The 16,673-nt window shown below is 41.1% G+C and overlaps 1 protein-coding gene across 1 annotated transcript in view; it reads left to right on the plus strand.

The window, feature by feature from the left end:
* The window catches only part of ERCC4 (ERCC excision repair 4, endonuclease catalytic subunit), a 33,457-nt gene extending 17,774 nt beyond the window's left edge, over positions 1–15,683 (plus strand). Inside the window, exons 9-11 of the mRNA XM_010366558.2 lie at positions 213–305; positions 7,254–7,366; positions 10,975–15,683. Of these exons, the coding sequence (XP_010364860.1) occupies positions 213–305; positions 7,254–7,366; positions 10,975–11,708 (940 nt within the window). The 3' untranslated portion in view covers positions 11,709–15,683. The remainder of the gene's footprint in view (positions 1–212; positions 306–7,253; positions 7,367–10,974) is intronic.
* Positions 15,684–16,673: the final 990 nt, after the last annotated feature.

A 16,673-nucleotide genomic window follows, 5' to 3' on the forward strand; every position in this document is an offset into this window, starting at 1 on the left:
AATTTAAAAAGCCCTGTGTGGTAACAAGACCTTTAACAGGTGGGGTTTAGGCAGCTTAATCTGAGCTAGTGTGTAATAAATGAAACCGTTGATTCTGAGTCAAATATTTATTATTTGAACACTCTAGGCTGCTGATTTCAAATGTTCTGCTGTTCCTTTTAGGGATTAAAAATGCTGTTTTTCCAATCTAAAAGTTCTGTCTTAACATGCAGGGTTTACTTTCTTATATACGGAGGTTCAACTGAGGAACAACGCTATCTCACTGCTTTGCGGAAAGAAAAGGAAGCTTTTGAAAAACTCATAAGGTAATACATAGAAAATCAGTATGAAAGCCCCAACTACATTGGAAACCTTTCACGGTCTGGAGGCTTCTCTGGATGGGGGAGTGTCAGATAGCCCTGCTCAGGAAGGATGGGGCAAGGAAGAAGTTGGAAAGGATCACATTGAGATAAACGTGTAGTGTGCATTGTCCTCCAGTGTAGATCTCGGCACATACTTCCTTTTTCTCTTCCCCCTCTCTTCCTTCATCTCCAGTTGCTTTTCAGTGGTTTGGTTAATAGAATATTAGAAATGTAACAAAGACAACTGCTTTTCTGTTTATGAAGCAGTATGACACCAGAAATATAGCGAAAATACTGCTTTTCTAAGAAATATGTTGGTAAATCTCCCTCCTCCCTGCCTTATGCACAAGATTCTCCCCTCCTTTGAATGATTTTTTTTCCTTGTAAAATTTCCATTGTCTGTGGGTGGGGGACTGCCTTACCGTTTGTTGGGAAATGCTTTTACAACACAGCCAGTTAGGATCACCAATAGAATCACTCTGGGAAAATATTTCTTAGGAAGTGTGTTGTTTGTCTGGACATACACATGTGTATGTTTTTAAGAATGAGTATCTGGTACTATTCCAAATCCAAGTAGAAAATGCCTTTCCATTTTACGAAAGGAAAATGTTGAGGTACTCACAAACCGGATGGCTACTTCTTGCCCTGAAGGCATTCAAGAAATCTGATAACCACCCACCAGGGATATTGTCAAGGAGTTTGCAGCCTGGTGTGGGAAGATGGGCCAGGTGATCTCTAAGGGCCTCAGAAGCCAGGGTAAGGGCTGGATGGGGCATCACGGAGCTGAGCCAGAGAAAGTTAGACCGGCAGAGACCATGGCCTGGACGGAGTGGGCTGGGCCAGACCAGTCTTCCAACCTCAGGCATTGGCAATGGAGGGCAGAAATTATTTTTAGCAGTAGTCAACTTGCCAGGACCCTAGGCCGAATTTCAAAATGGATAACCATTCTACAGTGGTGTCTGTGGGTTCTCAGTATATGTGCAAAATATACATGTAACCCGGATAGCCCAGGAGAAGAATTCTTGGAAATCGGAATATTTGCTGAATCAGTGGCATGGAGTCCCACGATGGGGGTCAACATGGTGCATGGGCAGTCCCCTCTTTTCCCTTCACATCCTCTCAAATGGTGGTATGCTTTGGCCATGGATTCATCCAGCTACTAGTCATACAAGTATTGCTCAGTCCTCTCAGCCTATGAAAATATGTTTTCTACCAATGTGCTTTATGGTGGTGTTTATGTCATATATGTGGGTGTATATATTTTTCAAAAACACAGTTCAGAAATCATGTTATAACAGACCAGGCATTATACCAGCCGCCTCTTCTTGTTCCAGGCTCTTTGCTCTTCTCTGTCTTACTCTTTGTCTTCTAGACCTTCACACCACAAGGCTCAAATAGTAAACAGATTATTTATTAAGCATCTGGTATGTGCCAGGCCCTGTGCTAATATTAAAGTACTGAGGTTACAAGTGGTGTAGAAAAAGCCTCTGCCCTCCTAGAACTTACCCTTTAGTGGAAAAGACAGACATTAAATGATTATAAATACTGTAATAAGTAGAAGTATACAGAGCACCACTGGCTGCAAAGGTAAAAGAAGAGGGTGTAATAGGAGAGTACATTGAAGACCTCACCCAGACCATAAGCTGATCAGGAGCCACTTCCCTGAGGAAGTGATATTCAAGCTGATACTAGGCAGATGGGGTGGAAAGGGGGTTATGTTGAACAAAGGTGTGTATGAAGGCTCCGAGGTACAAGAGGCCCTGTGAAGGATTTAGGACTTCACGGGCAGTAAGACTGCACTGAAGCACTCTAAGTAGGAAAGTGACTTAAGTATGTTTGTAAAGGCTCTCTCTGGCATCAAACTGAGGAATGAGTGAGTGTGGAAACCAGTCAGAATGCTATTGCAGTCTGATGAGAAGGTGGTAGCCAAGATTAGGTTAATGGAGGAAAGAAGACAGATTTGAGAGAGGTTTGGGAGATAGAATCAAAGAATTGGTGATACTGGGTGTGAGCCAGTACCTCCTGACCATCCTTCACTCGTTTTAAAACAGCCTTTGCCAAAGTTTTTGCTCATTAAAATAATTGTCACCTAGATAGAAATGAGCGCAGAGCTAAAATACTCAGATTGAGTTTTCAGTGTTCATGTCAGGGTTCCCCAAGATCATCCTCAGGCTCGATGATTCACTAGAAGAACTCAAATGAGTCAGAAAAGGTGTTATACTCGCAGTACAGTTTCTTCCAGCAAAAGGATACGGATTAAGATTGGATGCAGTGGCTCATGCATGTAATCCCAGCACTTTTGGGAGGCCAAGGCGGGCAGATCGCTTGAAGTCAGGAGGCTTTCACGACCAGCCTGGCCAACATGATGAAACCCTGTCTCTACTAAAAATGTAAAAATTAGACAAGAGTGGTGGCGCATGCCTGTCATCCCAGCTACCTGAGAGCCTACGGTGGGAGAATCACTCAAACCCCAGGAGGTGGAGGTTGCAGTGAGCTAAGATCATGGAACTGCATTCTAGCCTGGGCAACAGAGTGAGACCCTGTCTCAAAAAAAAAAAAAAAAAAAAAAAAAAAGACACAGATTCAAGTCAGCAAAGGGAAAAGGCACATGGGGTAAAGTCCAGGAAAAACCAGGCCTAAGCTTCCAGGTATCCTCTCATAGTGGAGTCACATGGATGTGCTGAATCCTCCCAGCAACAGCGTGTGACCACACATGGAAAGCGTTGTCAACACGGAAACTCACCTGAGCCTCGAGGCCCCGCATTTGTACTAAGCTGAGTCACATAGACACAGAGTACCTCCATGGCTGGCTACAGCTCCTCAGACTCCAGCCCCCAAAGCAACAACAGACATTTACCGTAAATCACATCGTCAGCATAAACTGTCTGATCCAACTGGCACATTGTGACCCAGAGCCTCAGGCATATAAGAGCCTTCTTATCAGGGAGAATACTATACCGGCTCAGAGCTCATCTCCCAGGAGCTGACCAAGAGCCAGTGTTGAGGAGAGAAGCCTTTCTTGGAAACATGCAGAGTTTGAGCAGTCCAGGCCTGCTGAGTTAATCCTTTCCTGCACAATGTTAGAGCCAGAGGAGCCTGATAGAATGGGAGGAAGACATCACCTGAGTAGGTGAGTTTCATGCTTCGCCTGTCTTCATGCAACTGCCTCTTCTCCAGTGCATCAGGGAATCTAATCTAGAAAAGAGCACTTTTAGTAGATAGTAGTAAGGTATCGGATCCCATGCCATTCCTGATTTATGCACCTGCTTCTACACATCAGAGGACTCAGTGACAAGATGTGGATTAGCCTTATGCATACTGGAAAACCTCACTCAGCAGAGCCTGGAACGTGGACTCTCTCCCACATTTCAGTCCATACAATAATTTCTGTACCAGGTTTTAACATAATTTTATCTTTTATCTGGCATGATTTTTTAATGCTTTCCATGGTGATTGTCTACTTGTCATAAATAATACCCAGCAGTCAATCAGATGGTTGCACTATTTAGAATCTTAAGATACTTTCCCAGGAAACTTGGGAAATTGGAGAGGTGCTTCTTTTGCAAAGCAAAAACATATTTGAGGTACATTGTTCAAAAAACATTTGCACTGTTGCTGTACTTAGAGAAAAATTTAATGTGAAAATAAGACAGTGTGCTTTTACCAAGACCACCTTGGGTGATACTGTAAGAACAAAAGCAATTGTGGCTCTTTAAAATAACCAGAAAGGAACAAGTCAGGTGAACTGACAGTGAAAGGATTGTGTAGCTGGATTAAAGATCTGTAGATTACAGATAACAGGTAAAGAGGAAAAGATTACATTGCTAAATATCAATCATCATGTTATTTCTACCCAGGGAGCACTTTAGCTCCCTGGATAGAAAACTTAGTAATAACATCCTCAGTATACATAGCTTTGAGGAGGTCACTGCTTTTCAAAGGAAGGGGTAGGATGATTTGAAATTTGACAGTTTGAAAATATGATCACAAAATGGGCTAGCATGAGGGCTTAAGTAAATGAGTTGGAAGAGACTTCTAGTTCAGTGCCACTTTCCTATGTTGGCATAGGATTATGTTGTACACGCTATTCAAATACCATTGAAGACTGGGTGCAGCAGCTCACGCCTGTAATCCCAGCACCTTGGAAGGCCAAGGCGAGAGGATCACTTGAGCCCAGGAGCTCAAGACCAGCCTGGGCAACATGTGAGAACCCATCTCTATTTGTTTAAAAATTAAAATAAATAAATTTTGATAAAAATACCATTGAAGATACTAAAGCAAACATAGGAAAGCTTGGTGTTTTCAGCAGAAATAGAAATCTGAATTTTTTAATCGTTTCGTGTCTGGCACACAGGGGGACTTGGGTAATTATGCCACATGTTGAAAGCAAGAGATTGGCTGTTTATAATTGTGATCAATTTCTGTTAAATTGAATTACTGGTTAGGAAGGCTTATTTTCTTCATAGTCCAGGTTTCATCTCTGGAATATATTTTTTCTCAGATTCGACTTGTAGTTAAGTTACAACATTTAGTGGTAAACTAGCTGTTTTCTGTAGCTATTAGTGGAAACAATTGTGGAATTACTCGAAAGCAAATCTTCAGTTTTTTAGTATAATCATGGATAATTAGACAAAGAGATTACCATGTTATAAGAAAAGTACATAATAATAACGCCTAACATTTATATAGTGCTTACTAGGTGCCAGACACTGTTCTGAGCACCTTGCATATATTATGTAATCCTCATAACAGTCTTTTGAGGTAAGTTTTTAAATTATTATCCTCATTTTACCGATAAAGAAATTGAAGTACAGAGCCATGAAATGACTTGCCTGAGGTCACGTGGCCAGTAAATGGTTTCAAATCCACACACTTTGGAACCGGAATCTGGACTCTAACCCCCTAAGATTATACAGACTACAAATTAACCAGGAAATTGGGATGATCCCATGTGTGATACATAGCTTAGCCAGTGTAACAAGTAGAAAGAAAGTGGGGGACACAACGAACATAATAATACCAAATGAATGTTAAGGAAAAATAGAAGAGCAATAATTTTTTTGAATGGTTTGCCTTTGTCCTAACCAGAGTGCAATAGACAGAATGGAGTGGTAATGAGAGGCAGCCAGAGCCATTGCCATTGCAAAGGGCTTTTCAGCAGGTAGCGCTTGAGTCTGGTATTGAGAATAATGAAAAAACACATGGAACTGGAACCACTGCCTGCCCCCTTGTGATCTAGTTATGAAATTTGTACTAATATTTGCATTTATAGGTTGTTTCAAATAGTATAAAATTTAAAATTACAATTTCTGTTCTTTAGTAGTATCTTTTAGTGATACCCTGCCCTAAAATATTTATCCAGAGTGGTTGAAGAATTGGACCCTCTGATTTCATTTCCTCTAATGGTGGTGGATGTATTAGTCCATTTTCATACTGCTATGAAGAAATACCCCAGACTTGGTAATTTATAAAGAAAAGAGGTTTAGTTGATTCACAAGTTTCACATGGCTAGGGAGGCCTTGGGAAACTTACAATCAAGGCAGAAGGGGAAGCAAACTTGTCCTTCTTCACATGGCAGCAGGAGAGAGAATGAGTGCCAGCAGGAGAAATGCCAGACACTTATAAAAACATCAGATCTCGTGAGAACTCACTATCACGAGATTAGCATGGGGTAAACCACCCCCATGATTCAGTCACTTCCCACCAGGTCCCTTCCAGGACACATGGGGACTATTGGAACTATTAATTCAAGATGAGAGTTGGATGGAGACCCAGCCAGACCATATCAATGGGAAAATCTTGATTGTTTTAACCCTTGTTGAAATTAACTAATATTGATGGTTCCTCTTCTATTCCCCTCACCTTAGTCTTTTTTATTGCAGTTCCTCGGTTCCAGTTTTTTTTTTTTTTTTTTTTTTTTTCCTTCTCATGTTTGCTTTGTTCCCTGGAATCAGTTGCGAACCCAAGGAGGGAAGAGACTCAGCTTATGTATCTTTTCTGTCATACCTGGCAGAATTAAGTATAACATATTTTAACCAGTTTTGAAAAGCAAGGCTACCGCCAACCTGGCTTACTCTTTCTGTGATTATTAAGGATCTTGTCATGATGTGGTTCCAAATTGCGAATCTTAGTTATGATTGTACTGTCCTCTGGATCTACCGTATGAGATATGAGCCACCTTGAAGACAGGAATTCTTGTGTGATCACAGTTATATCCAAAGTACCTAGAGCACCACACAGGAACACTCCATAAATGTTTTTCAACAAATGCGTGAGTGAGTAATGAATGCTGCTCCCAAGGCAGAACCTGAACTGTCGATTTTTTGTTTTAATCTCTGATAGAAATTTGATTTCTTGTATCTATTTCAAAGTCTTGATCTTGATTTTTCTTTAAAACTCAGGGTGTTTAATGGGGCCTCCCACCTGGAGTTTTTAAAAATCAAAATTCTATCATATATGTTTTTTAGTTTTTTAATGATTTTTAACCCCTATTTATGATTACCCTGAAAATGTTTGAATATAAATGATTTACATTTTAACATCAATAACACTTTAACCTTATAAACAGTCTCGGGAATCTCTTGGTGGCGTTTTTTACATGTGGCATTTTTTTTTTTTACATGCTTATGTTGTTTCTTAAATATTTGAATATAAAATCAAAATAAGCAACTGCTTTTTTTACTCTGGAAAATCAAGAAGTAGTACCCGACCAAGATACTTTTTACCTTAATTTTTTCTACTTCCTTTACCCGTCACTTGTCTTGGCATATTTACTTCTAATATATTCCTTGTTTGTTTTTTTCTGTTACTGCCATCATCATGTAGATAATTTTCAATACTACAATTTACAAATGATAAAATCTAGAATTTTGAAATTCATTTCAAAAATGTTGACAGTGTTTTCTCCCGCAGGGAAAAGGCGAGCATGGTTGTCCCTGAAGAAAGAGAAGGCAGAGATGAAACAAACCTGGACCTAGTAAGAGGAACAGCGTCTACAGATGTTTCCACTGACACTCGCAAAGCCGGTGAGTCCTGCACTTTGTCAAGCACCTCCATTGCCTGAAAAGGGGGCTGTGAAGTTCCAGAGTTACTCTGCCAAGGCTTGGTCTGTGTCAACAAACTCTTAAAAATGGGGTTTAGGCCAAGGAGAGGATGTGTACTTCCCTACTCTAATCTCAGCTCTACCATTTACTCACCATGTGTCCTCCTCAGAGCGAAGGCACTGTGTCATCTGCAAACCATGTGAGGTTGAGTCCTAGGCACCCCAGCTTAGAATGGGTTATGTTCCAGCGTTGCCTTTATGTTTGGTTGGTTGAGACTCAGAATGTACTTTTGCAAATAAACTTTGGTAAATGGTGGTTAGGTTCTTATCTCAACCTAAAAAGCCAATTTAATCCAGAGTAGTTGAAGGAAGTTTCTCCTTCCCTCCTCTGCCTCTCCCCTTAGGTGTATACATAGGTGGGGTGCATACACTCCCCCTCTCCTTTTGTATTCATGTCTTGGTAGCTCCCCAGATCCCCAGTGTCTGGTACACATTGCTGTGCAGTGTCCAAACTGTGGCATGCCACCAAGACCTGCTGAATTCCAAGTGCACTGTGATCCAGAAATCACCATTTTCCCATTCCCCAAATTCCTATTTTCCCATGCCAGCATCTGATTTCAGCCAGGCGGCATGAGAAAAGCAATACGATTGAGTTGGTTTAACCTTTGGTGAGGCCAAATACAGTTAGAGCAGTGGATGTCAGAATTTAGTAGACTTTAGAATAACCTTAGATGCTTGTTAAAACTGTAGATTCATAGCCCTCAATTCATAGAAATTCTGACTCAGTGGATGTGAAATGGAGCCAGCATCTCGGCGGCTTCTAATGGAAGTGGTTTTTGGACCATACTTTGGGAAACACTGCCTCAGAGCCTCTGTGTCTTGTTCAAAGAAGATTCTTTGAAAAATCAACCAGTTTGTTGACATTTCATGAAGAATGACAGAATGTACGGCAGTATGAAGGAAGACAGATTGGAATGTGTGGGTACCACACAGAGAGCTGTTCGTAGAAGTCTGTCCTTAGAGGTCAGTTCTCATGCCTTCATATTAGTTGCCTATGGCTGCTATAGCGAATTACCACAGACTTAGTGGCTCAAAATAGCATATGTTTTATTATGTTACAGTTCTGCAGGTTCAAAGTCCAAATGGGTTTTATGAGGCAAGATATTGGCATGGCTGCATTCCTCCTGGAGGCTCTAGGGGAGAATCCCTTTCCTGGCCTTTTCCAGCCTCTACAGGCCACCTGAATTCCTTAGCTTATAGCCCCTTCCTCCATCTTCAAAGCCAGTAGCATAGCATCGTCTCTTCTCTGATCATCCTGCCTCCATCTTTCTCTTCTGAGAACCCTTCGGCCTACCTGGATAACCCAGATAATCTCCCAATCTCAAAATGCTTAACGGAGATACATTCTGAGACCTGTGTCATTAGGTGATTTTGTCATTACATGAACATCACAGAACGTGCTCACACAAAGCTAGACGGTCTACCCTGCTGCACAGCTAGGCTATGTGGTACGGTCTATGGCTCCTGGGCCACAAACCTGCATAGCATGTTACTGTACTGAATACTCTAGGCAAGTGTAACACAGTGGTAAGTATTTGTGTATCTAAACACATCTAAACATAGAAAGGTATGATAAAAATACAGTATTGTGGGGGCCGGGCGCGGTGGCTCAAGCCTGTAATCCCAGCACTTTGGGAGGCCGAGACGGGCAGATCACGAGGTCAGGAGATCGAGACCATCCTGGCTAACATGGTGAAACCCCGTCTCTACTAAAAATACAAAAAAATTAGCCGGGCGAGGTGGCAGGCGCCTGTGGTCCCAGCTACTCGGGAGGCTGAGGCAGGAGAATGGCGTGAACCCGGGAGACGGAGGTTGCAGTGAGCTGAGATCCGGCCACCGCACTCCAGCCTGGGCGACAGAGCAAGACTCCATGGCAAAAAAAAAAAAAAAAAAAAAAAAACAGTATTGTGATCTTATGGGATGACTGTCTTACATGTACTTTGTCATTGACCAAAACATTGTGTACGTACAGCACATGACCGTATCGATAGGTTGCAGGGATTTGGATGTGGACATCTTTGTGGGGTAACATTATTCTGTCGACAGCAGCCCTTGATACCTAAAAATGTAATCCTTAAACAAGTAGCATTAACATCACCTGTGATTTTGTTATAAATGCAGATTCTTAGACCCTTGAGATCCCAGACCTACTAAATACAGAGTCTGCTTTTTTTTTTTTGAGACGGAGTTTCACTCTTGTTGCCCAGGCTGGAGTGCACTGGCGCAGTCTCGGCTCACTGCAACCTCCGCCTCCTGGGATCAAGCAATTCTCCTGCCTCAGCCTCACAAGTAGCTGGGATTACAGGTGCCCGCCACCATGCCGGGATGATTTTTTTGTATTTTTAGTAGAGACGGGGTTTCACCGTGTTGGCCAGGCTGGTCTCGGACTCCTTTCCTCAAGTGATCCACCAGCCTCAGCCTCCAAAGTGCTGGGATTACAGGTGTGAGCCACCCCACCCGGCCCGAATCTGCTTTTTAATGTTAGAATGTGAGAAGCTGTGGTCTAAGATGTTCGTGTTTTTCCCAGCTCCTTCCCTTTCTCCATCTCTGGACTCTTTGATGTAAACACAATAGTTCCTAAATCACTAGATTTACTCAGTGAGCATTTTGAAGCATCTACTGTGTCTGCTATTTTAAGCATCTACCCTCAGGCTTTGTCCTAGGAATTGGGCATACATTGACCAACAAAATGTGGTCAGTGCAATAATAACGGGCTATGAGGAAACTACACAGGGGAGACCTTAGCAGATATGTGTGGATTTACAAATCATTGCAAATAAGGAACTACTGACAGAGTCTAACTTTCCTATTAGCTCAGTTTCGTTCAAGGGAAATTGTTTCTACTTTATAAACAAATCTGTTTGAAAATATAGAAATTATATGGAATATTACCATATAGAATTATGTAACCATCCATCAGCGTTAACAACAGAAACATCGATTTTTAGATTTTGTTATATTCCTTCTTTTTTTTTTTTTTTTTTTTCTGAGACGGAGTCTTGCTCTGCCGCCCAGGCTGGAGTGCAGTGGCCGGATCTCAGCTCACGGCAAGCTCCGCCTCCCGGGTTCACGCCATTCTCCTGCCTCAGCCTCCCGAGTAGCTGGGACTACAGGCGCCCGCCTCATCGCCCGGCTAGTTTTTTGTATTTTTTTAGTAGAGACGGGGGTTTCACCGTATTAGCCAGGATGGTCTCGATCTCCTGACCTCGTGATCCGCCCGTCTCGGCCTCCCAAAGTGCTGGGATTACAGGCTTGAGCCACCGCGCCCGGCTTCCTTCTTTTTTTATTTTTTATTTTTTTATTTTATTTTATTTTTTTTCTGAGACGGAGTCTTGCTCTGCCGCCCAGGCTGGAGTGCAGTGGCCGGATCTCAGCTCACGGCAAGCTCCGCCTCCCGGGTTCACGCCATTCTCCTGCCTCAGCCTCCCGAGTAGCTGGGACTACAGGCGCCCGCCTCGTCGCCCGGCTAGTTTTTTATATTCCTTCTTTGAGAGTTCTTCCCCAGTGACATTACTTACTTTCTCTGTACAGGTGGCCAGGAACAGAATGGTACACAGCAAAGCGTAGTTGTGGATATGCGTGAATTTCGAAGTGAGCTCCCATCTCTGATCCATCGTCGGGGCATTGACATTGAACCCGTGACTTTAGAGGTTGGAGATTACATCCTCACTCCAGAAATGTGTGTGGAGCGCAAGAGTATCAGTGATTTAATCGGCTCTTTAAATAACGGTCGCCTCTACAGCCAGTGCGTCTCCATGTCCCGCTACTACAAGCGTCCTGTGCTTCTGATCGAGTTTGACCCCAGCAAGCCTTTCTCTCTCACTGCCCGAGGTGCCTTGTTTCAGGAGATCTCCAGCAATGACATTAGTTCCAAACTCACTCTTCTTACACTTCACTTCCCCAGACTACGGATTCTCTGGTGCCCCTCTCCTCATGCAACGGCGGAGTTGTTTGAGGAGCTGAAACAAAATAAGCCACAGCCTGATGCGGCGACAGCACTGGCCATTACGGCAGATTCCGAAACCCTTCCCGAGTCAGAAAAGTACAGTGCTGGTCCCCAAGACTTCTTGTTAAAAATGCCAGGGGTGAATGCCAAAAACTGCCGCTCCTTGATGCACCACGTTAAGAACATCGCAGAATTAGCAACCCTGTCACAAGACAAGCTCACGAGTATTCTGGGGAATGCTGCAAATGCCAAGCAGCTTTATGATTTCATTCACACCTCTTATGCAGAAGTCGTATCGAAAGGAAAAGGGAAAAAGTGAACAGTGGTGGCTGTTTTCTTATCCCACGCCTGTGCTTTTCAGCTGCTCCTCGCCAGACGTCATAGGTCATTATTAATTATTAGTTTGGTATTTCATTCTTTTCCAATGCTCTCAATGGTTGTACGGTGGACCAGAAGCCAGGATTCCTCTCTGAACTCTGCAGTTAGACATCACTTTAACTTGCTTGTGCCTGCTCTTGTCCCTCCCTGCACCATCCATGCCAGGCTTAGCATATTCCTTTTTGCAGGATCAGGTAAAGTTCCTACAAGTGTTTACAGAAGGTAGAAATTTTACCTGATCCTGACAGATCTCATTTAGAAAGGAGCATGCTAAGCCTAGCATGGTCGGTGCAGGGAGGGACAAGAGCAGGCACAAGAAAGCTACCATTTTTAACAGTCCTTGTTACCTAGTGCAACATAAATAACAGTCTTAATTGCACTTAATGCCAGTGCCCCGTGGCTCTCCAAATCTGTTCTTTGCTGTTGTGTTTGCTGGACGTTTGAACTGATGTTTGTGTAGGAATCGTGTTCTGACCCTTTGTCTATGAAGGAGCCTTCTGGAACACTGAGAAGGAACATCTCTTTGCCATTCCTGACCAGTTCTCTCTACCATTTTCTTCAGCTCCATGTTTCTTCTGCCTGTCTGCTCTAAGGAAATTTCATGAAGCCTCTAAGACAGTCTAATTCAAGACAGTCTCCTCTAAAACTGGCTGACTAGTCTTCTAATGACCCGAACATATGTAGCATATACTATAACTTCATTGTTCAAAATTAGTATTTTTAAAACAAAATGAATTACCTATTTGCAAAAGTTAATGGTGAAGGAGCTCTTAGAATTCTCAATTTTTGCACATATTCAGTCTCCTAATATCCGAGATCTCTAAGTCCGAATGGCTAGTGACAGATTTTTCAGACTTCCTCGTTTCCCAGCTCTTATATCCTAAGACACCAGCATCATATCTTCTAGAAATACGACCTAATTGGCAGTGAGCCGAGATCGCGCCACTGCACCCCTGCCTGGGCAACAGAGCGAGGCTTTGTCTCTATTAAAAAAAAAGAAAAAAAAGAAAAAGAAACACAACCTAAGCTCACCTTCCTGTGATTCCTGTTTCTCACAATCCTGTGCCAGGGTGGCTCCTTTCTTCTCTGTGTGAGGACTCAAATGCAAGCCAATGAGTGGCCCACTAAGCTTTTAAGATTTGGTTTTTCTGCCTTGAGATAAAAAGGACTGTAGGTAAATGAAAGAGCAATGTATGGAATATATAAAAATTCAAAAGAAATACATACATTTAAAAATCCATAAAAAAAAAATCTCATTCTAAACTTCCTAAGTTGACTTTTTACATAAGTGTACAACTAGGATATTCACAGCATCTTTGTCCAGTTTTTAAGCTTTTATATTTAAATATTATTAACTTGCCCGTTGTTCACATGTTGAGTAACGAGTAGGAAATTTTCTACCTCAGGAGCTGATACAGACATCAGTTCTGCTAGCCATATCACACATTTTAATGTTTCATCAACATCAGCTATTTTTTTGTTTGCTACAGTATTTGAACTAATAGACAGTGGATCATGTAACACAAAACTGTCTTTGACTTTAACAAAATTATCATTTTTTTTTTTTTTTTTTTGAGACAGAGTCTCCCTCTGCTGCCCAGGCTGGAGTGCAATGGCACGATCTCGGCTCACTGCAGCCTCCACCTCCCAGGTTCAAGCAGTTCTCCCTCCCAAGTAGCTGGAATTATAGGCGTACACCACCACACCCGGCTAATTTTTGTGTTTTTAGTAGAGACGGGGGTTTCACCATGTTGGCCAGGCTGGTTTCAAATACTGACCTCAGGTGATCCACCCACCTCAGCCTCCCAAAGTGCTGGGATAGCAGGCGTGAGCCACTGCACCCAGCCAACAAAATTATTTTTAACTGTCTTTTCTGAACTGAACCTCTCACGTTGGCATCTTGATTTATTGGTACTTAACAGTATATATGGATTTTGAACTCTACACAAGGATACTACCAGAATGAATTGAGGGGTATCAAGAACCAGATTGGTTATAGTAGAACTCTGTAAGATGATGTGGAGAGTAAGGAGAAGGACAAGACATAAAAATTAGTTTAAGATGGAATAAAGATTTGGGTTGCTATTTTTTCCCCAGGATTCAAAATATACCCCCTAGAATGGAAAACAAGAATTTGAATGATTACATTATTGTTAACATTCAATTTGGTATTTGTTTTATTGAGTATAGTTCAGAGTGTATTAAAATAGACCTGCCACTTCAAATGATAATGATGATGATAATGTCTCTTCACCCTGTTCTAGCACTTCTTGCAGTATGTGGTTTCTGGTTTTTTTCTTGTATAATTCCACTTGCCTTTTATTGTTGTTTCATTATATAAAAGGAACGTCTTCACATAGCATATTCTATGAAAGGGGTTTCATTCCAAGTTGAGTTTTCAAAAATAAGGTCTTAAAGCTACCATTTTCAACAGTCCTTGTTATCTAGTGCAACATAAATAACAGTCTTAATTGCACTTAATGCCAGTGCCCCATGGCTCTCCAAATCTGTTCATTGCTCTTGTATCTGCTGGACGCTTGAAGACAGGTGCACTGTCTCATATGTATTTGAATTATGAACATTAATTTCTAATGAATTCTAAAATGGTCATTGTAAGTGAAAGCCTCTCGCTGCCACTTCCTCTTCCGACTACATAAATATATTTCAATGTATTTCCAGTTTTGGAAAATTTTCAATACATCCATCAAGTGTTTACTTAGATTTTTGTACAAATATTTTTACAATCTAAGAATCTTTGGTAAAGGAACTAGAGATGCATGCAGTTGCAAAATTAATGTATTTATTTTCCAGCAGAATTTTATTAACTTCACTTTTTTTCTCTCAAGATAGTAAATATCCAGTGTACTTAGGAACTCATGTTTCGCTCTTTAAAAACCTTTTCTAAAAGCTAAATCAGCATTATTCTATTTTACAAGTTTTTTGTATAAAAATGTGAACATATGAGATATTGTGAGAAATCATTTTGTTTCATTTAAATCACAGTGCCTCTTTTGATACTTTCTTAAAATTATGCAAGAAGAAAACATTTTTAGTAGTGGTCATAAATATTATCCTTTTGGCAGTAAGTTATTATTTCTTCAGCCTGAAGCTCAGTAGACAGTATGTCTATATGTGTTTGAGTACATCCTGGTTACAGTTTCCCAGCTCATGAGGAACTGAAAATAGTCTCATTCATCAACCCATTAGGATGTGAAGGGTTAAGTCTAGATTTGGTCGCGTTGAAATCCCACAATATAGAATTAATAAATGGCCTTCAGCAGGAAAACCTACACTGAAGCAAATCCGAAAAAGTGGGTCATGGGGAGACAGGCGTTACCGGTCTTTCCTTTGTTTTGCAGGCATAATTTGATTTTCCTTTGGCTCAGAAAACTTCTTTGGGGAAATTCACTTTTGTGTTCAGTTTAACCTGGAAATGTCCTCTTAAAAACCAACATTTAGGAAAGTTCTTTTTTCAGGATGGAGTATATTAAAATTAAGCCAGGCTTTGACATGAATTATCACTTTTCTTTATTATTTTGTTTTCTATTTTGGTTTATAGCTATTTCTGGCTCAGTTCTGAACTTCAGCACTTAATCATCCTTATCAACCACGTTTTTGGTGGCCTAAACCACTATGCTGTTGTTTTTTAATTTAAAGATGCATAAGCCAAAATTTGGATGGGAGTGAGACATAACTGATTTATATGAATTTTAACAGGGTTGTATGTGTGTGTGTTTAATAAAATATATATTTATTCAGTATTTTCCTCAGTATTTTATGGGCAAAGTAAAAATAACAATGTATAGTGAAAGGGCATCTATTACCAGCAGTGATAATTTAAAATCCTGAAAATGTTTCATTTTTTTCCTTTTCGTTATGAATAAACGATTAAAGGAGAAATGCTCTTTGAACCACTGCTTTTGCTGTTTAATTCATTTGGTAACCTACTTTCTAAGACTTGACAATACTGGTTACTTTTCCTTTCTGCTTTTCATTCTGTATCATGTCTCCTTAAGGAGGAAAACAAGACAGAACAAAAAAAACTATTCTTCGGAAGATATTCATTTGTCAGTTTGTGATGAGTGTGTGGTAAGCACAATGCCTGGGATATCTTAGCTCAACGAAGGTGAATTCCTGGCCACTCCTGCCTCGTACATTTTGGTTCCTTTAATGTCAGAGTTGGAAGAAATGAATTATCCTTCCAACACCTCTGGAATTTATTGTAATCTTTCAAACAAGCTTAATGATTGGTTATTGATTGACTCAATGATTTAATTACATTTGCTTCTGCTTCAAAATGTAGATCTGTATCCCTTTTTAACAAGGCGTGAGATTATTTCTCAACATGTTTTAGTGTCTGAATAAAACTTTGGCAGACTAACCCCTTGTTAGTAGCAGCGCTGCAACTCACATTTTTTAAAAATCACTTATGCATTATCTCATTTAATCCTCATAACAAAGCCATGAAGGTACTATTATTTAATCTTGTTTTACAGTGATGAAACTGACACAGAGACGCTAAGTAATTTGCTCAAGGTCACCCAGTAGTAAATGGTGGAAGCATGATTTGAAACCTTAATGTACAGCCCATAATGAAACAGTGGGGGCTGTGGGGAGTAGTGGGAAACATTTCTGTACGCTTTTATGTATCTGATTACAAATATGTCATAGAAAAAGCAAATTGGTTTTTTGTCTTTTCTTTTGAGACGGAGTCTCACTCTGTCACCAGGCTGGAGTGCAGTGGTGCGATCTTGGCTCACTGCAACCTCCGACTCCCGTGTTCAAGCTATTCTCCTGCCTCAGTCTCCCAAGTAGCTGGGATTACAGGCGCCCGCCACCATGCCCAGCTAATTTTTTGTATTTTTAGTAGAGATGGTGTTTCACCATGTTGGCCAGGATGATCTTG

Source organism: Rhinopithecus roxellana, chromosome 20, assembly GCF_007565055.1.
Source record: "Rhinopithecus roxellana isolate Shanxi Qingling chromosome 20, ASM756505v1, whole genome shotgun sequence".
Lineage (NCBI taxonomy): Eukaryota > Metazoa > Chordata > Mammalia > Primates > Cercopithecidae > Rhinopithecus > Rhinopithecus roxellana.